Raw genomic sequence first — 24,161 nt, 5'->3', positions numbered from 1 at the left:
CAAAAAAATCTTGCAGAGTTCTACATATTCTCGTCTGCATTTTTTGTTTTCATGCTTATCTATGACTAAGACAAACGTGTAACTGTGGTTTTATTAAGTGCCCTCGTTATATGAATAGTTATTCATACTGTTACTACACTCAAACTATCCCTGTCGGAACTTTCACTCCATCTGCCTCTAGGCTGCCGAAAACTTCCTGCCGGAAAATTCCTATCAAATGGCCACTTCATATTTTCCCCGACTGCTGAACAAAATGTAAATCCTGAGAGAGAAAACAGTGTCAAACATTTTGTAAATTTTGTGGTCGTTTTAATGATCTTGTTAAAAAATAGTTTACCTATAACTGGGTCTAATTTTGACTGACGTATTTCATATCAATTGTTAGGCCTTTGTTTTTATACCTAAGTTGACCACGGAATATATCGTCTACCTGATCAATACACAGGGCTCACGACAGGTGTGTCCAGTCGACAGGGGATGCTTACTCTTCCTAGGCACCTGATCCCTCCTCTGTAATTTCCGGGGTCCATGTTTTATGTTCCGTTCACAAATTTGTATTGTTGTAGGTTTTTGAGATCGATCGCTGATCGTTACATTCACGAGATCGTGTCTTAAATTATTAACAATTTAAAGCATGAATTTGAATTACCCCGTGGAAAGAATGTCAATATCTTTAATTGACTTTGTATACATGCCTTTAAAAGAATAACGACAGTTGAACCTTTTACTGTTTCATAAGCACTGGATTCCAAAAGTTTATTTTTAAATGCCATTATCGAGAAGGGCTTCATAAGAAACGTGGTCGTCTTTTTAAATGAACTGCATCCGCCTCTTTTCCGGTGACGAATACAATCTAAGTGTGCATCTGTATTTCAAAACAATGTTACATTCGTCCTTCTCTGTTACAGGTTAAGGCAGCATGAACTGGACTGATCATGAAACCGTGTCCATGACGGCTGGTTTGGAAGCAGGAAAGAGTGAATTCAGTTATGGTCAATTTTCAACAACGATGGCTTACATTTCCTTGGATCACGATAATTTGTCTATGTCGACAGGTGGTTTTACCAGTGAACATACTACAACCGAGAATCTAGTCGTATCATTGACCGTCGAATATTTCAACTCAAAAGAAGTACCACTTTACATACCCGCGCTTGTATACACATTTCTCCTCCTTATCATCGGTGTCCCCGGAAACTCAATAGTCCTTTACGTTTACTTCCAGAAATGGGGACGCAGTTCCACAAGGACTTTCATTCTGGGATTAGCTATGTTAGACTTAGTGAACTGTCTCGTGACTTATCCGATGGAAATTGCTCTTATGCTACGCCCATTTGTATTCGACTACCCAGTGTTGTGTAAGGTCACTCGGTTCATTACTTACGGTTGTAACACGTCTAGTGGGCTGGTTCTTATAGCAATTGCTGTGGACAGGTACCAACGTATCTGCAGACCTTTAAACAAGCCCATGACAACCGACACTGCCAAAATTATCATCTTCAGTACTATTGGAATTGCTGTACTATTTTTATGGCCAGCACTGGTTCTGTATGGAACACAAAGCATTCCTGTGACAAAAACAGCCATTTTAAAGCTTTGTCTGATCCAGGATAATTACGTTACCACTGATTATCCTTTGATATTCTTTGTGTTCAATGGGGTTTGCACTGTGATCATATTCCTAATTTTGTCAATAGTATATTCAATTGTAGGTGTAAAAGTCTGTAAACTTCGCACTTTCCGATCAAAGTCACGCTCTGTGACGTCACTATCAGACTACGTAGATGAGGATGATCAGCTGTATTTAGGAGACCGTGATGGTTCGTGCAAATCACAAGAGGAGTTTCTTCCGATGAAAGGTATAAATACGCAGATTGAAAATGGTGCAAAAGAAGACAGACCTCCAGCACCTGGTGCTATCAAACTAGTCTTCAAGACTACTTCTGATACTTTGAAAAAGGCGAGAAAGTCAGTGTCAGACAAACGCTTCAGAAGAGTTGGAAAAACTACTATAATGTTATTTCTTGTGACTGTTTTGTATGTTATCTGCTTTACGCCATTCTTAGGAATTGCATTTCACAGAACGATTCACAAAGAGTCGTTCAAATTTCTCACAAGGTCTCAGAAAATGGCGTTTTACTTGATCTTGAGATCTTACATGTTGAACTGTGCCATAAACCCTTTAATTTATTCTTTTTGTAATAACCTCTTCAGAAAAGAATGTACATATCTCTTCAAGAAGTTATTTCGTCAAAGCAGTAGATAAGATGTATAATTGCTTGATAATTTCATTAATATACCTATAGCTTGTATATGTATGATAAAAATTAAAGCTTGTATCTCGTGATTTTAAACAATGTAAGGAAAATTTGGAAGAGCAGTAAATGTTAAATTTGACAAGTTATTAGCGAAGTCATTTTATTGTCACCTGAAATGTAAAATATATTCACAAGGATGTTGCGGTCAACTGTTCAAGAATGTTTTCCTTCCGCAGAGACTCGTCAGGAAAAGGGAGACTTAAAAAGGTTTTGATATTGACTAAAAATATGTCGAACTTACTTGGTTGAAGTGAAGGTCCTGCTAACAAAGTAGAAAGCAATTTTAATATCAAAAGGAGCACCTTTGAATAACATGTCCCTTCTTTCAGCAGCACGCAACAATAAAATTATGCCATAACATATAACTCACTGCTTCCAAAGGAAAAATAATGGTTTTTAGATTAAACACATCGTATAATTTGTTCGGATTGATTGATTGATTGTATGTTGTTTTACGTCCCATTCGAGAATTTTTAACTCTTATAGAGACGTCACCATATACCGGTGAAGGGCTTCAAATTTTGATCCTTACTCGGCACTCAGGGCCATTGAGCAGTGAGGGATCTTCATCGTGCCAACGCCTGCCGTGACACGGGGGCTCAGTTTTTAAGGTCTCATCCGAAGGACCCGCAACTTTCACTTCAAACTGCCGAGCGCATAGCGAAGGAACAGTTGCTATCCATTTTTTATCGACTTAGGTCATTCGCGGTCGAGATTCGAACTCATGATCTCCCGATCACGGAGCGAGCGCTCTACCGACTGAGTAATTTGTTCAGAGTTCTCATCGCTATAACTTAATATTCCGTATGGATTTTATCATTTATGTTGATAAGAAGATCCTAATCAACAATTCCTTTTTATCTTAAGAAAACAACTATGAATTGTGAAACCATACTTTAATTTCTTCTAACTGAATAATGTTATACTTATGGAAAAAAGACGTATTCCATTTTAAGATTGTATTTTTCCCTACTTACCATTTGTATACAGGATGATTATCTATTTGGTATGAAATATTCCAACCTTTGAATGTTGCATGTTAAGTAAAATCTCTGTTTTGTAATGCGTTCTTATCCTTCATCTACCGGTCGCAATAGCTTAGTGGTAGGGCGTTCGCTTTGTGATCGGATGATACTGGGTTCGATTTTCGTTCCCAGCGCCGCGTCAAACCTCAGACATAAAACATTGGTATAGACTGCTCCTTCGCAAAGCGCCCGGCATTGGAAGTGAAATTCACGGGTCTTACGGATGAGACCGTAAGAATCCGGGTTCCGTGTCCATTCATATGTTGACCCGATATACACAGTGAGCTTGAAATAAAAGATACCACAGAGTCTGACACTTCTGTTTCATATCAAGATATTTTACTAGAAAAAAAGAGTAAATGGTAATCTAACAACAAAACTATATGATAATCGTGATGACTTCAACTTTTCAATCGTCAGCTTCCCTTACTTATGTAGCAATATACCCTTATCACCTGCATATGGGGTTTATGTCTATCAGTTGATTCGATACGCCAGAGCATGCTCTACGTATGAACAATTTCTAAAACGAGACAAGCTATTGACAAACAAGTTGATGAATCAAGGATATCAAGGGTCTCGTTTGAAGTCATCATTTCGCAAGTTTAATGGTCGATACAATGACCTTGTCAGCACAAAAAACCTATCATTGAGTCAAATGCTGACTGACGTTTTTCATACTTATTGTTAGGCCATTATCTATATACTGATCTGTCTACGGATTCTTCCGTTTTTTCCCGATCATGACAAGGAGCACAAGGCGGGTGCATGTGAATGATCGGCAGGGGATGCTCACTTCTCCATAGCACCTGATCCCAACTCTAAATTTTGAGGTCCGCGTTTTCTCCGCTCCAAATTTGTTTCGTTTCATTGGACTTTCGAGATTGAATACTGTTTGTTATCTTCATATTTCTTCAATATCATCTAAGACAGTGATTTTTTTGTTTGTGTGTTTTTATTGATTAAAATCCCTTTCGAGAATTTTTCTCTGCTAAAATAACACCAGTTCTATCTCGAACAATATGTACATAAATAACGGTATGCATACGACAGTGTGTTCATCACCTCCTTTTCCTGTATTGGAATATTCACCATTTAGACATTAAATAATTCAAAGTAACTCCCCCCTTAAATATGCGTTTTGATTTGCTTTGGAAGGATATTTTGATCATTGAAACAGACCAAGAGTGGCCTGGAAGTTAATTGTAAATGTGTAAAGAGAAGGATTCCTTGATTTATGGAATCTAACAACAATGAATATTTCTGAATAATTTCACATTCGGTAGGTTGAGCTGATTCTGCAGTGACGTCTTCTTCATAACAGTATGAATTATTCTCCTTCATTCGAATTTTCAAGTTGCTCAATGATCCATTTCTTCTAAGATTCTTCTGGGACAGTCGTACTTTTAGATAACGATTGTAATGCAGACATTGAAGAAATAGCAAATTTTAATAATCGTTTCCGTTAATACATGGGAGCTATTAAATAGATTGAAAGTCCACGTTTATCATATTATACAATTATGGACTGTTTAGAAGGGAGAAATCATAAATTATCAGGTCTGAGTAAGGCTGTCACCCGAGGGCGCACCCCTTTCTAAGACCTGATAATTTGTGATGTGTCTCTCTTAAACAATCCATAATAGTTTTATTATCCTGAAGATTCAAAATTTACGTTAATAAAAAAGAGTAGAAAATATCAGACGAAACGCTTCTGTTTTTCTACCCACTGCTATGATTCCATACGTTTTTTAAAAAAAATATGCCAACATACATCACCGTTAGAATTTATTGTTCACCGCATGTTATTTCGCTTAAGAAAATATTTATATAAAGTGAGACAACACAGCTGTCACCCTTGGGCCATTTGATTGTCATCTGAAGGTAGACAGCACGGATTTCACCCCGCGCGTGAGGCAGACATCATGAATTGTCTCCCTGCACGTGACATGCCATAGACCAATCAGATTGACTCTATTATTCTGAAGGATAATAACTATGAATGTCTTTGATAACGTAACCGATCCTAAACCGGTTTATTATCAATAAAAATTGAAATTGCTGATTTCAGTACCATTCTTAGTCTTATTCTAGCTCTATGCTAAATTTTCTTTAAAGTATTTTTTTTACAAAAGAGCATAGGAAGGCCCTAATTCGATGTCTTCATGTCTACAAAAAGGCGACTTTCAAGCATACAAAACACACATGTTTCAGGCGTCATTTTCAGAGTTATTAGTGATAAAAAATATAAAGAGACTCCAAAAAATGTGCGTATTTTCCTGCTTTTTACAATAATATCAAATTGATTAACTTCCTTTAAACGATTAATATTTAATCAAATCATTCTTAGAACTTTTCAAATGCTCCTCGTATGATCGTTGAATAAAGTGCTGAAAAGTCAGACGTTTTAAGGAGGAATTTGCAGGTGAGTCCTTTGGAGTTTTTGAAAATAGACATCTGTTATATACCACTTCTTTTTAAAATGTGTTGTAGCTTAGTTTGTCTGAAGCTTCTCCTTCACAGCAATTTATACTTTCATGCTTACATTAACTTTGCAAATGTTCTTCCTTATATAACACTTTTTACAATACAGGCATATTTAAGCTGTTTATTTATAAACAGGTTCATCACATGACCATTAATTCATTGTTTAGTAATGAACGAACGACATAATTTCACAGTGAGGTCATAAGTGGTCGAGTGTTCAACACATTCAAAATATATTGTTGAGGTTTGTAAAAAAGAACTCATTTCATGACTTGAAAACTATAGTTCTCAAATATTTGTTATAATCAGTCACAAATGTAAATATAGGTAATAAGGTATCACTTATAAAGATTTATCCGGTTGGTATGTGATCGAATCTAATAAGAGTAATTCACCATAAGGACGGTAACTCTAATTTACTCCCATTGACTAGGATTGAATTGATTTATCCTTCCCTTTCAGCAGTACAAAACCATTTAATATCACCATAGATTGCAAAGTTAAATTGACAAAACAATATTTGGAGAATATACTGGAGAATAATTCTTGACATAGATATTCGAAATGCCAAAGCCTAGAACTACAGATAGTTGTTGATTTAAATGTTATTTCTAATTGATTATTCTTCTGGAATGTTTCTTCCAATTTTTTATGATAGAAATATTGGGCGGTTATAGTTTTAGTAAAGAATGGTTGAAACATTGATTTAACCTTCTCATAAACAATATCTCAGTATTCAGAAATCTTCTGAAGATTATTTCTTTTATGTTGCACTGTATCAAAAATATTTGGTGAATCAGATATCCTCTGTAAGATACTTAACTGATAGACTCAGGAATTCTACATTGACAAGAAGTCATTTAAAATACTATATAAGATATAACGTTTTAGTAGATATGCATCTGTTTCTACGTATTGATATTTTCATCCATAACAGTTGGACTTTTAAATTCATCTCATAACACGTAAAAACGTAAAAATCGTAGAAAATATGAATATGATTCCTTTTTTGTTAGAAAGAGTTTTGTGTTATTTTTAAGAAGAAAGTGTAGAAAAAAATTAAAAATTAAATGCACTTAGTTTACCAAATAAAACGAGCAAATTATTATTGTACTATCTATATATATATATATAATGTGTTGGGCTTAAAGACATTGAGTATAACATCACAAGACAGAGTCGAGTGAGATTATCCCTGGGGTCGTGCAACCCAAGCTATGATATCATTTACAATAACGCCTTTCGGGCTTAATAGGATTTGATCACGTGACCTTCATGAGTATCATTTTAGTATTGTTAAATGGATTTGGGGGAAATATATCAGGAGCTGAAAGGGAAATGAGGGATTAACCTTGAATTTGAACTTGAATTTCAAGAGATAACCTTGAGGATTTTTTTCGAAACAAAAAGAAGCAAGAACTTGGTAATTTATCGTTGTAAATAATTTTATTGGTAGGTCAATTAAGAATTTTTAATGTATTATTCAAAAAGTACTTTGTAGTTTTTAATGTCATAGAAACTTGTAATTATTAGATAAATAAAAATGTGAAAAATACTTTATACCTGTATTTTAATTGTTATTCAAAGACAAGAGAAGCTAATATGAGATGGACTGTGTAGGGTTTACTATATGTTTCATTGTTTTTTTTGTGCCCAAGCACTACTGATTCCTTTGGTCGGATGATAGTGAATAATGGGAGTGTATAAGCACTGGCATGTACAGGCAATTTAAAGATCTGCTAAGATCTATGAATATTACAACTTTGATGATCCCTAAACATCCTAGACTCGGTTGCGGGATCGCGGAATGTGGATAGTGCAGCGTTCTCTTCAATCCAAAATTTAGGAATTTTCGTGTTGAAGATATAATTAAATCCCTTTGGGAATATTTCAATATTTCAAAAAGACTTGAGGTTAAGCCACGCTCATGCTGCAGTTTCTTTGGTTACATGTAACCCACAAGAGATACGTACATGTAAGGAAAGGAAATTATACCATTTTTTTTAAATATAGAAATTACACCATAGTTATGAAGATTTATCCACAAACTAGCTTTACTATGGAGACAATGGAAGCACTATAGGTTAATTGATATCTCAATAGATGTAAAAGATATAATCTTTTTTATTACATGTATATAATTGTTATTTTTGTCTTTCGGACCATGTTCTTCATATTTTCAAACTATAAACTAAACAGATGTCAAAGTATCAAACTGACTCTTAAACGTTCATATATGAAATTCTTTTAAAAAACTATAAACATTTGTTGTCTGTTTGGTGCTTGGTGAATACGTTTCAAGACATTTTTAAAGAGTGTTGCAATATTGATTTTAATCAGTGAGTTTTTAAATTTATTTTATTTATTGATACAATAGTCTTTACTGACCTGGCCATGTATTATTTTGTGGTTCCAAGTAATAGGAAAAGTGACAACCTATCTGTGTGTTTGATCAAAAATTACATGAATTTTCGGACCATTAATTCATCATGTATGTCAGATATTAAAAAAGTTCAGTTATGAAATCTATCGCATGGTAGTTGATGCTCTTGTTTTAAATGACAAAAAATATTCTTGTGGGTGTTTCAATTAATTTTCCTACAACTGCAAAATGTTTAGATCTGATCATCAAAATTAATTTACTACGAAGAAAGATATTACCCCTGGGCAATGAACGAAAATCTAAACTACACTTCAAAGTAAAACTCATACAGTCCAATAACGAATTCAAACTAGTCAATAAAGCAAGCTGCTTTTAGATTAATCAAATATTTACAAGGATAATTCGATCTCTAATGATAGAAAAACTCATTTCTGTCCTAACAGGAGTTGAATCAATGGGGCAGTCAAGTTTAATAAGTTTCTGTTTGTTGTACACTATTTGGATAAGAATTGTGTATTCTTCGAACGTAAATTTTGAGTTAAGAAAACAGATCTACGCACATAATATATGAATAAACTTTTTCCAAAGCGTAAAGCAATGGGTGCATAGATATTTCGTAATTGAAATTGAGTGGGCACTTTTGCTTCTTAGACATTCTCTCTTAGCAAAGCTTAAAAAGTAAATCTGACGACCATGAAATACGTATATTTGATTAGAAATAAATTTTATTGGTGTTTTTCCTCTGTTAAAAAGAGAAAAGTTAACAGTTTTTTTATTTAATCGTTTCCTTTTGAACATCATGCAACACATCGTAAGAATGATTCGCCAAAATAACAAATATTTTATTCTATCATATGCATGAAGTCGATTGCTGACTGACGTTTTTTTAATACTAATTGTTAAGCCATGTTTTACACACTGAATTGTCTACAGATTTTTTCCTTTTCACCGATCATGACAAGGAGCACACGGTGAGTGTGACGGGTTGGCAGGGGATACTTACTCCTCTAAGGCACCTGATTTCACCTCTGATGTTTTTAAAAGATCTTGTGTGATCTGCTCCTGATTTGTGTTTTTTCTATGGACATTGGACTTGATTTCTGTTCGTTATCTTGATTTTTGATTTAAAGTCTTTGAAGAACTGCTTTGTGAATTATATATATTCGTGATAGAAGTATTATAAGAAATAATATATAATCAAGGGAACTACGAAATCTGATAAAAAATTGATCAGGAGGAACATGATCTTTTTAAGGACTCTATGCACTTTAAAATTTCAATGGCCATTTTCACTCTTCTTTTTTTTTTATTTAATCTTTTTTTTCTGATATGTAAATGATTTCACCAATATTGTATTTTAGATAGTAATATAAAAAATATTATGTCGACTTTTTTTTGATAAAATATTAAAAAAAAAATATATGAATGCTTGGCTTAACAATGCCAAGTGATACATGGAGGAAACTTCTGTACTTTTTATTCCGTTGATATATATATGCCACAACAACTCATTTTCATAGGAGATGGGGTGAAATACGTGTCTACATCAACACTCTTATTTTCAGGATATCTCTTTAAAATGTTGTAGGCTCAACCAAAGAAATAAACTTTCAGACTTTGACACTTCTTTTTATCCCCGGGAGTGTATTAACAAACGTCGCAACGATGCATCAGTTCGTGTTTAATTATGAAACGGCAAAAGACTTTTTTCAGAAAATAACAAAGGCAATACCCTTGAGATTTTCTGTCTTGAAAGCAATAATACGAAAATATTATTTTGACATAGTTTAGGTTAACTTAACCGCTATTTAAAGATATTTACTTATAGAGCCAGAATTGCTACATCGAATATATCTTGTGTAAATAAATAGGATTTGGAGAGTTAATATAAAAGCAAATATTCATTTAAGATTTAAAAATCATCATCTTCTCACTCAGTGCTGAAATTTGTAATTACTGTACTAATGCCTTGTCGAAAAAAAAATAGTTAACTTAAAAAATAGCTGCACTTTAATTAAGAAATTAATTACAAAATTAAGATGAAGATTTTGGTGTCTACCTCGTTCTTCTTCGGACACACGTTATACATGTGCTAGTAAACACGACTGCAATTTTGATATACATGTAGTTTTAATGGTTATTTAAAACCAAACATATACGAAATGGATCTAAGCTGTCACTGTGCAGCTATGAGGTAAACACGCGTATCCTGCTACATTTTTGACCACGCATATTGGACATAACTGCTGTTGCTTATATATTTTTAAGGAATAATCGGTTTTTATAGATGTTACAAAAATCTCTCGTAAGAGGATAGCGTCTTGAAACAGCTGGTGCACAGTTCACTGTCACCGCTTTTACAGACTCAATTAGATGTACAAATTACTTTATTTTACTAATGTTAGTATATGATGGACATGTGTTCAAGTAAAATATAATAATTAGATAAAAAAAATTTCCTCGCAATACATAATGAACACAACATACAGCCCCTGCGATCGACCTACAGATTTATCTTTTTTAAGTAAATAAGGATTAATGAGATGTTGTCCCTAAAAAAGGACTACAATACTTTTACCATATACATGTGTTTCTGACAGATCTATAAATATTAGATATATATCTTTTATCTTTATATCTTTTATCTTTATCTGAAAAATATAAATTCATAATCACGAAGTAAGAAGCTTATAAATCTCTAATAAATAAATAATAGCATGGCTTTAATATTAAATTTTGATCTCGGCATTTGTTATTGTAATGATCGAAAGCCTATTAGAATCAAGTTATGGGGGAGAATTAAAAGACGTTATAACGCAGAATGAAAAGGCGAGATCAGCATCACATGGCAAGATGAGAATCACATCTAGCGGACCACTGTGAGTTTTAAGAGAGGTCGACACTCCTGTTGTGAAAATTCAGAAGTTGGGCTCGTGCAGTGTGAGGCTTAATTGGTAATACATGAAAAATTGATAAAGGGACCTTGAAATTTATATTATGGAAAAAGGCACCCTTTCTCATCATAACTTTGCACCTAATTTGTTTGCTGAATATACAAGGGGAGAGAGGGCAATATTTAAAGAATTAATGCATTTTTAAAAAATATATTATCAGTAGATTCCGACACTTACTCCAGAACCCTAATCCTTGGGCCATGAATTTCACAATTTCGGTAGTACTTGGGTTAAAGGCTTATTACAGTCATACCAACAGTTTCACAGCTTGTAATAAAATTTTTTAATGATAACACTAATTTTGATGGTTTTGCCAACCCCTCAGACCCCCAGGGGGGAGCAGGGACCATAAAATTCGCAAATTTTCGTCCCCAATACATAGGCTCTTCATGCCAAAATTGGTTGAAGTTGACTTAGCGGTTCTAGAGATAACGCTGAAAATTTTCAAATATTAACGCACGACGAACGACGCACGTCTAACGATGACGGGCTCAAACAGATAGCAATGGGTCACCTAAGTGACTCAGGTGACCTAAAAAAAAAGCATTCAAAACCTCTATCGTATTACTCCTTGCTATATTTTGACTGACTAAAATATTCACAAAGTATCTATGATAATATTTAGCTTTGAAGCACGAAAACTCCATTGAATGCCAAGATATTTTTTCTATATCTTAGCATAAACTATGTACGATGCAGTCTGTAATACAATTCTTCATTACTAAGTTTAACACCATGGTGTACCGAGATGTTGTAGAAACAACATTGTATCTACAACATGTTTTCTATAACAATCCTTAAATACAACAACATGGTGTGTCATAACAAAATTAAGGACGACCATGTTATTATTCTTCTTTTGACTGATTGATTGATTGATTGATTGTATGCTGTTTTACGTCTCATTTAAGAAATGAATTCACTTTTTGAAGATTCATGAGGACATGAACTACGACGCTTCACGCCGGCCTATTTCGGCGTTAGCGCTTCATGATAAACTTGCCGGTGTGAAACATTGTAGTTCATGTACCTCATGAATCTTTAAAAATTAAATTCATTTCTTACATTTACATTATTTTTCTAATGAGTTGCCACAAATTACGCCATTCAAATATCATTTTTAAAGCAAAACAGTTTGCACTATAGTTTTCATATTATGACGTAACAATGGATATATTCATGTTCATCCATGGTAGTTCATGAGAAAATGAACAGTCTTCTAATTTGCAAAGAATCTTAAGGAAAAATATTTGGAAATGTAAATATTCGAAAATGTTTCAATCATATAGAGACGTCACAATATACAGGTGAAGGGCTTGAAATTTAGACCTATACTCGGCATTCAGGGCCTTTGAGCAGTGATGGTTCCATTTCATGCCAACGCCTTCCGTGACATGAAACCTTAATTATTAAGGTCTCATCCGAAAGATCCGTAATTTTCACTTCTAGTGCAGGGCGCTGGGCAAAGGAACAATCACTACCTATGTTTACGTCTTATATCTGAATCGACCCGTGCCTCCCAACCTCTAGGCTACCGTGACCGGTTTATCTCTCTTTTGCTAAAATGAACTTTAAAGAGTTAAACCACCATGAAAATATTTGCGCTTATTGTCAAACTGTTTAAATTCATGTACTTGATTCGATTTTCTTAATTTCATATTTTATATTTGATTGGTTACATTTAAGACAATACTTAGATATTGAGTCATTTGACAAAAAGAAAATCTGTAAATCGATACGGTATTTGATAAGTGTCATACTGCTACATCATCCCTACAAAGAACAAGCATAAGTCAACAGCTCTATTAAATTTTTTTGGTTTGATTTTTGGTTAAAACATTTTAAATGATGTATATCAAAAATACTCGTAGAAGTTACTTAAAACAAATATATGTTCCAAAGCAATATCCTTGCCTACCTTTGTTATGAATATTACGTGTGGAGCACTTTATCATTTTGAAACATAGGATAATCTTTTAATTAGGTTCTTTCTTTATTTTTCTGTATCCCTAATCTCATTTGCCTTATTGACATTGTTTTTCAGTACATTGTCTCTGGAAATGTCAAGAATTATAATTATTGATTTAGAGAAGATATTTGTGTTTGCCAAGTGGCAGTCAAGTTGTTTGGAGCACTGTCATTATGTAAAAGAGCACATAATTTTGTAGTGTTATAAGTGCTGGAATTTTTAAAAGCGGAATTAAACTGATGTTTGATATTTGAATTATATTAAATGCAGATTGAAATTTACATACATGATTGAACATTGAAAATGGCATGAGTGGTCTTGCACCTTCGACATCCGCTGTCTGAAATAGGTCAATCGTTTCCATCTTCCATTTTCTGAATCCCTAGTTACGTCTGCTCTGTTGACATTGCTTTTTTCATATCTCTGAAAATGTCAGGAGCTTAATTGATCGATTAGGTGCTTGTAAGTCACAGTCAAGTTTTTTTTAAAACATTTTTTATTATGAATGAAACACAATATCTTATGGGTGAATTAGAATGTTTTACTTATTTTTCATTGAAATCTCATATGAGAGAGGGACATTACAATATTTTTTTTTTTTAAACTATTTATATTTAGTTTAATGTTGCTTGTGAAACTAGGTAATCAAGTTTATAGAAGTCCATGATGTTCTTTCCCAAAGAAATCTTAAAAACCGTATGGTTCTAGATTTATGTAACAGTAATATGTACTTTATATAGACTAGTATTCCTTAAAGGCAACATTGTTATATTTTCTGAAAGCAATTCCAAGTTAAAATAATGAATTCCATACAAATATGAACTGTCGTCAAAAACTGGCTTTTGGAATCGCTAAATGTTAACAATGAGCGAGGAAATGAATGAAAATAATTTGAAAGTATTTCGTATGTATGAAGAAACAGGACATTTTATTCAAAGGAGTTGTTTTGTTACTATATTGAAGAAGAACTTATTCAGCAATGTACCTCTATCACCTGTATACGGGGTTTATATTTCTCAATTGATTCGATACACAAGAGCATGCTCTACGTATTACCAATTTCTAAAAAGAGGTAGGTTGTTGACGGACGAGTTGATGAAACAAGAATATAGTCGATACAATGACCTTGCCATCAAATAAAATCTTTCATTAAGTCAAATGCTGACTGAAGTTTTTCTTACTAATTGTTATGCATTTATTTACACACTGAATTGTCGACGGATTCTCCAGTTATTTCCCGATCATGACAAGGAGCACAAGACGGGTGTGATCAGTCGGCAGGAAATGCTCACTCCTCCATGGCAACTAATCCCATCTCTGAAGTTTTAGAGGTCCGTGTTTGCTTTGCTCTTATTTTGTAATAACCGTTTACGGTAGCCCAGTCGGTAGAGCGCTCGCTCCGTGATCGGGAGGTCGAAAGTTCTGATCTCGGCCGCGACTGACCTAAGTCGATAAAAAAAACTGTTCCTTCGCCATGCGCTCGGCACTTTGAAGTGAAAGTTGCGGGTCATTTGGATGAGACCTTAAAATCCGAGGCCTCGTGTCACGGTAGGTGTTGGCACGATAAAGATCCCTCACTGTTCAATGGCCCTGAGTGCTGAGTAAAGGTCAAAATTTGAAGCCCTTCACCGGTATATGGCGACGTCTCTATATGAGTGAAAAACTCTCGAATGGGACGTAAAACAACATACAATCAATCAATCAATATTTTGTAATGTTTAATTGACTTTTGAGCTTGAATACTGTTCGTTATTCCCATATATTTCATTTTCAAGATAACAAAACGATTATAACATTTTAAACTAGATCGTGATCTCTACACATTTCCTCATTCTTGACAACCATTATGTGATTTATTTGTTTGAGATAGTTCAACATCTCAGTGAGAACTCGTTTATGACCTTCTTAATATCAATAATGATTATGAATCAAATATGCTAAATTTGATATTGAACTCTAGATACCCCTGCTGCATATGGGAACAGTTGACAGGTTGTTTGATAAAGAAAAACAGGATTGAATGTGTTCCTTCATGGAAATGATAACAAATGATAACAATGCCTCATTAATCAAAGCAATTCCAAGTTTTTTCCCCTATGTTTTATGTCTGCGGACGGATTGCTTTTCAGGTAGAAAATTGAAGACAAACACACACACATACACACAAAATGTCCAGACATACAAACTCACAAGGTTTTTACATTTATCTTGATAGACTTATCGTTCTTATTTTAGATTCCTTTAAGGAGGGATTCTTCTCTAATTCTACTCATATTTCTTGTATTTAAAAATTAATGAAATTTTCATAGATTCAAGAAGACAATATGACTAAGTGATGGTATCAATTAGATTAAATTTGACCTTTTTATTTTAGAAAGAAGGTCAGGTCAAGGTCATTATCTTTTCCCTTGACATTTAGAGTAAAAAATTACTGTTGCTAATCATGTGATGCCTACTCCTATTTTAAAAGATAAATGTTTTTCTTTTTGCACAAAAAGATGTTACCATATCGGGTCTGTCAGATGATTCTACCAAATTAATTGACATTATCTAACTTAAATAGATATTGGCTTATCCGGATTTCCTCTGTTTTTCTTAATTTTTTAGGATATATTAGTTATTTTTATATACTTCTTACATTTAAATATTTCTTATTTTTACATATGGTAAAGTAGTTTTATAAATATACAAAATGATACAAAAACAAAAAGCTTTGACCGTTTAGTAAAAGAGAAAAACACTTTTTACTGATTTTTTGCTCAAATCTGTTTTAAGTTTGGAGGCCTTTAAAAGCTTACAAGATTGTAGTTTGTTTAGAAAATCATTTTTATTTGCTATGTTTAAAACTTTGGGGCATTATTATTAATTTTAGTTACATATCATAATTTTCTTCGAGTCTTTGATTGTTTAAAAATAATTAACCACATGTAATGTTCTGTAAGTGATTTTGATAGGCAGAAAAGGAGATATTTTCATACGCCGCAGTTGCGCCAAAAATATAGTCCTTTATGGATGTCAAACTCAGTTTACCATTTCTATTTAAAATTGTACAGTCATGATGAGTAAAGAAAAATATGATCTTTAAAATACATTACAGCTAAGTTTATAAGACATACAAGCAAATATACTTGGAATATTTCGTCTAGTCAGAAACCAGACAAGAATCCCTCATTAAAGTTCTGGGTGAAAGATTGATATTCTTATATATTATATATAGATCTACTATTAATTCTTCTACTTCCTCTAAGTGGCCTCCTTCTTCGAATTAAATATTCTGTCATATATGTGTGCGCATGTGAAAAATAATTTTTTAAAAAACATTTGTCTTTGTGAAATTAGTTCTTCCTGGTCACTTTAGATTTAAAGATCTCAAGTGATTTTGCGGCTGCAGTATCTCGTGGTAGGTTGTTACATTCTTTAATGGTGTTACAAAAGAATAACCACTTCCCTCAGTCTTTAGTTGCAGATAGTATGGCAAAAGAATGTTGTTTTGTGTACCACGATCTTCATACAGGCTTTTTGAAGTGGTCCTCTGGTCTGATGGCTACTTTGTTGATAATTATCTTATACATCATGATTAGTCGTGGATCTTTCCTTCTTCTTTTTAAGAATTCTATATGTTTAAACATTTCTCCCACGCGAAATTATATTTTTTTTTATATTTCTGTAATTTCCTATTACCAAACGTGCCTCACTAGCACATTAAGTTACTGAGAATACAGACTTGAACTGTTTATTTAGGATATTTGCCATTTTTGCAGGGTTGGCCTCAAGTTATCAATTTCGTTTTACTGACGAGACACCCCCTTTAGCTGTGCTGGCTTTTTCGTTTGGAGCGAGTATGCCCTTCATGTATGACCAATATGCTCTTCTGGATTGTCTCTAAATTTGGTATTTCAATTCTTTATATTTCTTGAAGCCGTCTTTATGGTATGTTTTCTTCTTTCGCTTGTAGGTCCTATCACGTCTCAAGATAACTCTATTCATATCCCCTGTTATCCATGGCAATTTATCCTTTTGTCTTGCTAATCTAGTTGGAATGTTTGTATCTATGGTTTTCTCTAAATCGCATCTTTTTCCATAACTTCCCTATACCTCCCCCTTTTCATCCTCATCTTTGATTTTTTCATAGAGGTCTTAGTTCCCTCTGCCATGATTGTCCTATTTGCCTTTTTATAGTATAGTATGGTATCTTTCTGGATATCTACTTCTTTTATCTATTCATTTTCATATCTGTATCTATTCCCATGTGTTGTTTCTATCTGATGAACCCTTTTTGAAATGTTTGTCTAAATAAGTGCAAAATTGCCTTTTGAATCCTTTATCATCCAGTATAACTACTAGATGGTTTTGATTTTTCGTAGGCTGTGTTCCAGATCTTAAAATTTTCCTTTCCAGTTCCATCCTGGGAAATTGAAATCAACCCCAATATAGGATCTGCAAGTTTGGGCTATAAGCACGTTGAACTGATGTTTAAAAAGCTGTTAAGTTTTCATATGTTTTGGGATTGTAGAATGCGTAAATTCTGACATCTTTCAGTCCACTTGCTCAATAATGGCCAATACAATCTCCCCATTTGTGTCCAATGCCGGCATCTCTAAGCTCAGGAATTTGTTATGAATAGCAATGTGCACACCTCTACCCACATGGTTCGTTCTATCTTTTCTATATATTATATATTTTGTAGGAAAAATGGCACATTTTTTACATTAAATTAAGTATAAAAACAAGGCCTAACAATTGGTATGAAACTCGGCAGCCAAAGTACGACCCATTGATAGGTTGTATTTGCTAACAAGGTCATTATAACGAGCATAGAATTTATGAAATGCTGACTTTAAAAGAGGTTGTTGAGATCCCTGTAACATTATTTTATCTGTCAGTAGCCTGTCTCGATTTAAAAATTGATTGTACTCAAAGCATGGTTTTGATTTAAGGAATAGCTGTCTTATTTTTTGGATTCATGATGTGATCAATCGAGTGGCTTGTGTGATAATTTGCATAAACGCCGAAGGCGTTTATGCATAAAATTATCACGCAAGCCAATCGATTGATCATCGTCATGAATCCAAAAAATAAGACAGTTATTCCTTATATTTACATGCTCCTGATTCTGCAAATTCCCGTGTTAATAACCCCGCTTCTGTCTCTATTTGTCCCGCCCCGCACGTGATTTTTTTTAACCGCACCTATCGATGAACCAGTAGATTTATATAGAAATAAAGTTTTTTTTACAATTTGTAATTTTATCTCGGACAAAGACATTGGAAATGTAAATATTATTGAATAAGTTCGGAGATGTTGATACCATATGCAGGTGATAGCGGAATGCAGCTGCATAAATAAGGAAAGTTGAAGACATCTAGTTTGTCATATAATTTAGTTGTTAGTTTGCCCTTATTGTCTTTTGTCATTTACAAATTCCAAATATGAAACAGATTGTGCGAGATAAAAATATACTTTTTACCATTTGATCTTATTTTAACAATGGGAGATACTGTAGCACTCATTCTGAATTAATCTATGTATCTACCCATGTAACTCTTACATGTAGATACACTTGTTTGTGACAAGCACAGCTATAACATTCATGATACATGTAGGTAAAAGGATGAATGTGTTACATTTTCCATTATATAAAGAAACCATTCATCCATGTTATCAAATTTAGAAGTAAGCATGCGAGTTTGGTGTGATTATGAGGGGAAAAAAGATGTTCACTTATTGTATTGATATATTGGGCTTTTGGTATCTGATTCGTTTCATGGACAAAATTACTACAAAATAGAATATATTTTAAAAAGAAGTATTAAAAAATGATTTCAGCAATTGTATTTAAAATGTTGTGTATAAGCTTAACTGGCTTTGAATATAGTTTAACCTTTAATTATGTCTTTATGAGTGTTTTTTTTTTTTTTTTTTTTTTTTTTTTTTTTTTTTTTTTTTTTTTTTTCCCCCAATTTTGGTTTGTGCCTTTAGTTTGTATATTAATATTCAGGTTTTGTTATTTATGATTGATTTATTCTCTGGTGTCTTTTTTATACCGTTATTTTGAAAATTCTTTGTAGTGATTTATTACACGATTATTTTTGCATGGATTTGTAGAACAATTAATTTAGTAAAGAGTTCATTTATAGTCATTTCAATAGAGATTCTTAACAGTAACTTTTTGTACAAATTTTAATGTACGTTATAAATTTATTTTGGTTGTAATTCATTTTCTTAGGTATATTAAATGCAAGTTTACAAAAGTAACTGATGGGTTACTGCATTTACATAGAACCTGAAGAAATACGCGAATAGTTATTTGCCAAGCTGAACCTCACGATCCACGTCGGCAACATTGACTACATCATACTTATGTACCTGGAAAAAGGGCGCATGTAAAACCAAGCTAGATGTTGGTGACATATGTTAGTACATTCATAAATCAGATAAAGTAATGTTAATGCTTCAATCACAAACTGTGTGTAAACATCCCATAAAAAGCAGTCACAATAGATAATATTTGTCTAAAGCAGTCGTAATTTGAGGATTTTATTTATATGACCATCAAATATGAATGAGTTAGATAATCTATTGATTCTTGTATTAAACCCAATCAAGGATTCATCGATTACGAAAATTTATTGATGAAATAGGATGATGAGACTTAGTTCTCTTATCGCTGGGCAATAAAATTTGAATGCCTCCTCTATAGCTGGAACAAGTAAACACGAGGGATAAAAATTAAATGATCAATCTGATCGATGAGAGTGTATTAACAGACAAGGCTTAACTTTTCAATTTTAATCATTTTCCATTGTTCAGAAAAATTGGTCGAGGAATTCGTGTGTTAGCAGCCTGTGATATTGATTTTTCCACTCAGAGTTTTGGGGTTACCAAAGGCCTCTCAGTAATAAAATCGGGCATTGGATGCATCAGCTGCAAGAGATATGGTACGGAAACTGCCAGTATGATATATTTCGCCCATGAAACGGTTTTAAGGATATGTTAATTTTGCAAAGTGGTGAGCTTTGGAGAACTTTATTTCAAAAAGGAGTTTGTAGTCTAAATATTGCTTTAATATTTGTGAGTGGAGGTGCTTTACTCCCGGAAGATATGTGTATCAATCATAAATGCCGTCTGTTTCCAAGTCGAGTTATTTATGCAAAAATGCATGTCATCTGTGGTGAAAATTAAAGGATATTTGTAATCAGTAAACAATTTCATCGTTTATTTTTTTGTGTGTGTGTGTGTGTATAGTGAATACCTCTGACATTTACCACTAAAAAAAAAAAAACTTTGAAAATGGCCGATAATGCTACGTCACCAGTGTCACTGGATTACGTCATCTACCACAAACTCATGGAAAACATTGCCGCAATTGTGTATACGTCTGTGCTTTTAGTGATAGGTGTTCCAGGAAACTGTTTCGTATGTTATATCTACTTTAGATGGAAAGAAAAGAATTCATCTAAAATTTTCATTTTATCTCTAGCTATAGTTGATCTTTTTAACTGCCTTATTACCATGCCAACAGAACTGGCAATGATGACAAACCCGATGAATTTTGATTTCAACATCATTTGTAAGCTTTCTCGGTTTTTCACTTATTTGTGTAACACAATTGCAGCCTTGATCATGATCGTTATCGCTGTGGACAGGTATCAAAGGATCTGCCACCCTAGCAAAACCAACATGACTATCCGCCACGCTAAAATAGCAGTAGGTGTTTGTTTCATTATTTCTGTGCTTACCACTTGGCCTGCTCTTGTCATGTATGGAACGTCATTAACTGTACTTGGATCAAATGCCTTCGCTAAAAATTGTTATGTAGAAAACGAATTCCTTTCTTCTCCATTTGTGCTATCTTATTTTGCATTCCATACTATTGCAACAATTACAATCTTCATTATAATTTCTGTCTTGTATATATTCATCGGATTGGCAGTTTACAAAAGATGGAAGTTTCGAAGGCAGTTTCTCTCTAGTTCTAAGAATCTTCTTGTGCGCATGTCAAGAACAAATAACTCTCGTGACGAACTCAACACTCCGGGTAGTATGACCTGCTTAGATTCTGTATCAGGGACAAGAAATACAGTAGTGAGGAGGAACGATTTCCGTTCGCCCAAAAAACAAAACATAAAACTAGAAAAAACGACCTTTATGTTATTTCTTGTGACCTTGACTTATATATTAAGCTTTATTCCTTTCTTAACCCTGGCTATCCATCGTTCAATTCATCCAGGGGAGTGGGAACACATCTCTCACGCGGGTGAAGTCGTGTATCAGGTATTCATTAGGTCGTACCTTCTTAATTCCTGTGTTAATCCAATTATTTATTCGTTCTTTAATTCTCTCTTTAGAAGAGAGTGCAAGAAAATGTGTTGCAAGAGGCTTCATGTTGTTTCATTTTCGTTGTCATGACAATGCGTAAAAATCTGATTGTTTATCTGAAATTGCTTTTATGTTTTTACGATTTTGTAAACTTTGATTTCATGTCAAATGTGTGTATTAAAAGTTAATAAATATATTCTTTTTAAACTGACGTCATTATCTTACTTGAAAAAAAAAAACTCATTCGGTAGTTTTCTTGTGTGTCATTGTGTCTTTTCAGGATTTAAATACGTAACTGATCCATTTTTTTATCATAAGTTTCTTTTCTTTCTTTTGCATGATAATAAAATTTTACTTTAGCTGCGATTTTCTAACTTTTCCATTAATTAATTTTATGTTCCGAATGGTTCAAATTATGAAACTGAAATTATTTTAAATACAAAAAGGAAAAATCACAATTGTTAACAAAATTAATTGTATCTTTGCCCCCCTTGTATAAATAATATCAAAAAGTGCTTGGGTGTTTCAAAAGTGAGTTGACACAGGACAGGATATGATGGTCCTCCATATGTCGTACTTTAAATGAGTGAAACAGGAACTTATTCAAATATAGTTTATTTTATTGAACGGCAACTTATAAATCATATGTTTCTGTAAATGTCCCCTCTGATTGATTTCTGGCGTTATCACTAATTACAATGGACAACCTCTCTGAGTTTAATATGTACATTTCCATATTGTGTTAAGAAATAACAAAATTTTCTTTGGTTTTTAAAAAGAAAACATTCTATATCATCCTTCTACTAGAGTACAAAGATTAAAATTTTCCCTCGTGACATGATAAATTAGACCAAGGTATGTGACAAATTATCATTTAAAAAAGTGTTATTTTCTTCACCCCAATAGCAAAATATAGGTATTTTGAATAATGATATTTTGATGTATTCCAATCTCAATCTGTAAAGGATTTCTTCAAACCACGATGTAGGAAAAAACTCAGGAAAGGTTATTCATTGCTACGCAAGAATTATTGCCAATGTAACAAAGAGTATAAAAAATAAAGAAATCTGAGACCAAGGCAGACACGATCCCCTTGAAACGCCAGGAGGGGGAATTGTTATGTAGGAGTAAGCATTCATATCTACTGGACACTCCCATAGTGGACCCTTTGAATGTCTGTACACACTGCCGTGGAAATATGTGAGAGTATTGTAAAAAAAAAATTGAAAAATGGACATGTCATTACCTAAAGTAGTGATGAATACAGGATCGATTTCATTCGTATATAATATATAAGTATATGATCTATGGCCACGCGACTTATGCAGCTTAAAAACGTAGATGACTTTGCTCTATCAATTTTGCAAACCCTGACCTGCGCAAAAATATATCATAAATTAATATGTTCAAATTTGTCCATCAGCTCATAACAATCTGCATGTACCAAAAAAACCATCGACATTCTGTTCAGAGAAGCTATAAAGTCATTGTTAACAAAATGATGGAAGAGTTCCCCTCAGGCAAGGAAGCCATCAACCATGCAACTCATGGAGAACTTCTGGGGATAAGATCTCACTACCTCCATTTTTTATCTAATTTCCCAGGAGTAATTGAGAAGTCCCACATCGATTCTTGAGGTTATATGTCAGTTAGAGGTCAACGCATTGAATTAATAAAACAGTAAAATGGATGTGCTAAGGCACATTGTATTTTCATACTTTTGCAAATTATTTCGATGTAGGTCAGTGTTTTCTTTTTTGCTTAATGTAACTTTAATAACTAATATGTATAATACATAATTTAAAGAAATTAGAAGCACTCATTATTTAAAGTTTTCAAGTAATTTTTTTTAAATTCATCTTTACAGATTCTAATTAAACAGATACAAGGCCAAATATGCAAAGTTTAGTTTAAGGTTTGAAATATTAATAATATTTGTAGCTATCCAAAAATCTACGGTAATGTCAACAATTTTTGTGGCCTAAAATTTTCGTGGTATGAAGAAAAAAAGTTCTTTGTGATTGAAAGAAAAACATTATACAATAGTCTGAAATAGCAACATGATACAGTAGATACAGTAGTCTGAAATAGCAACATGATACAGTAGATACAGTAATCTGAAATAGCAACATGATACAGTAAATACAGTAGTCTGAAATAGCAACATGATACAGTAGAAACAGTAGTCTGAAATTGCAACATGATACAGTAGATACAATAGTCTGAAATAGCAACATGATACAGTAGAAACAGTAGTCTGAAATAGCAACATAATATAGTAGTTACAATAGTCTGAAATGGCAACATGATACAGTAGATACAGTAGCCTGAAATAGCAACATGATACAGTAGTTACAATAGTCTGAAATAGCAACATGATACAGTAGTTACAATAGTCTGAAATGGCAACATTCCGCGGAAGACGTGAATTCGTCGGTCTTCATACCACGAAAACAACGAAAGCTAACGCACACAAAAATAAGCATTCTGAGAGTATTGCATTAGCAATACTAGTCCCCTACCGGCAAGTGTTATCTGGTTCACGTTAAAAATGTGAAAATTCCATAATTCCTTAAAAAAATCAATGAAGCGGAACAAAATGCAAACTTGATCTATAACTCATCAGGGTAAAGTAACATACCAAAAATCAGCTCAATATCTGCAAGCGTTTAGAAAAAAATTGCAGAAAACCCTGAAAATTTGAAA

At 33.4% G+C, this 24,161-nt stretch overlaps 2 protein-coding genes across 2 annotated transcripts; both read left to right on the top strand.

The window, feature by feature from the left end:
- The first annotated feature begins 900 nt into the window (after positions 1-900).
- Positions 901-2,400, top strand: LOC133202642 (gastrin/cholecystokinin type B receptor-like). Its single transcript, XM_061338499.1, has one exon. It carries the CDS (start codon positions 920-922, stop codon positions 2,264-2,266), a length of 1,347 nt encoding a protein of 448 aa, XP_061194483.1. The 5' UTR covers positions 901-919; the 3' UTR covers positions 2,267-2,400.
- Positions 2,401-20,237: 17,837 nt separating this feature from the next.
- LOC133202633 (cholecystokinin receptor type A-like) lies at positions 20,238-21,575 on the top strand. Its single transcript, XM_061338489.1, has one exon. It carries the CDS (start codon positions 20,427-20,429, stop codon positions 21,543-21,545), a length of 1,119 nt encoding a protein of 372 aa, XP_061194473.1. The 5' UTR covers positions 20,238-20,426; the 3' UTR covers positions 21,546-21,575.
- Positions 21,576-24,161: the final 2,586 nt, after the last annotated feature.

The sequence above is a fragment of the Saccostrea echinata genome, unplaced genomic scaffold, assembly GCF_033153115.1.
Source record: "Saccostrea echinata isolate AGI-Se365-2 ecotype Australia unplaced genomic scaffold, CSIRO_AGI_Sech_v1 ptg000002l, whole genome shotgun sequence".
Classification (NCBI taxonomy): domain Eukaryota; kingdom Metazoa; phylum Mollusca; class Bivalvia; order Ostreida; family Ostreidae; genus Saccostrea; species Saccostrea echinata.
Note: the sequence above shows the minus strand (reverse complement) of the source record. Positions and strands in the feature narration are given on the sequence as shown.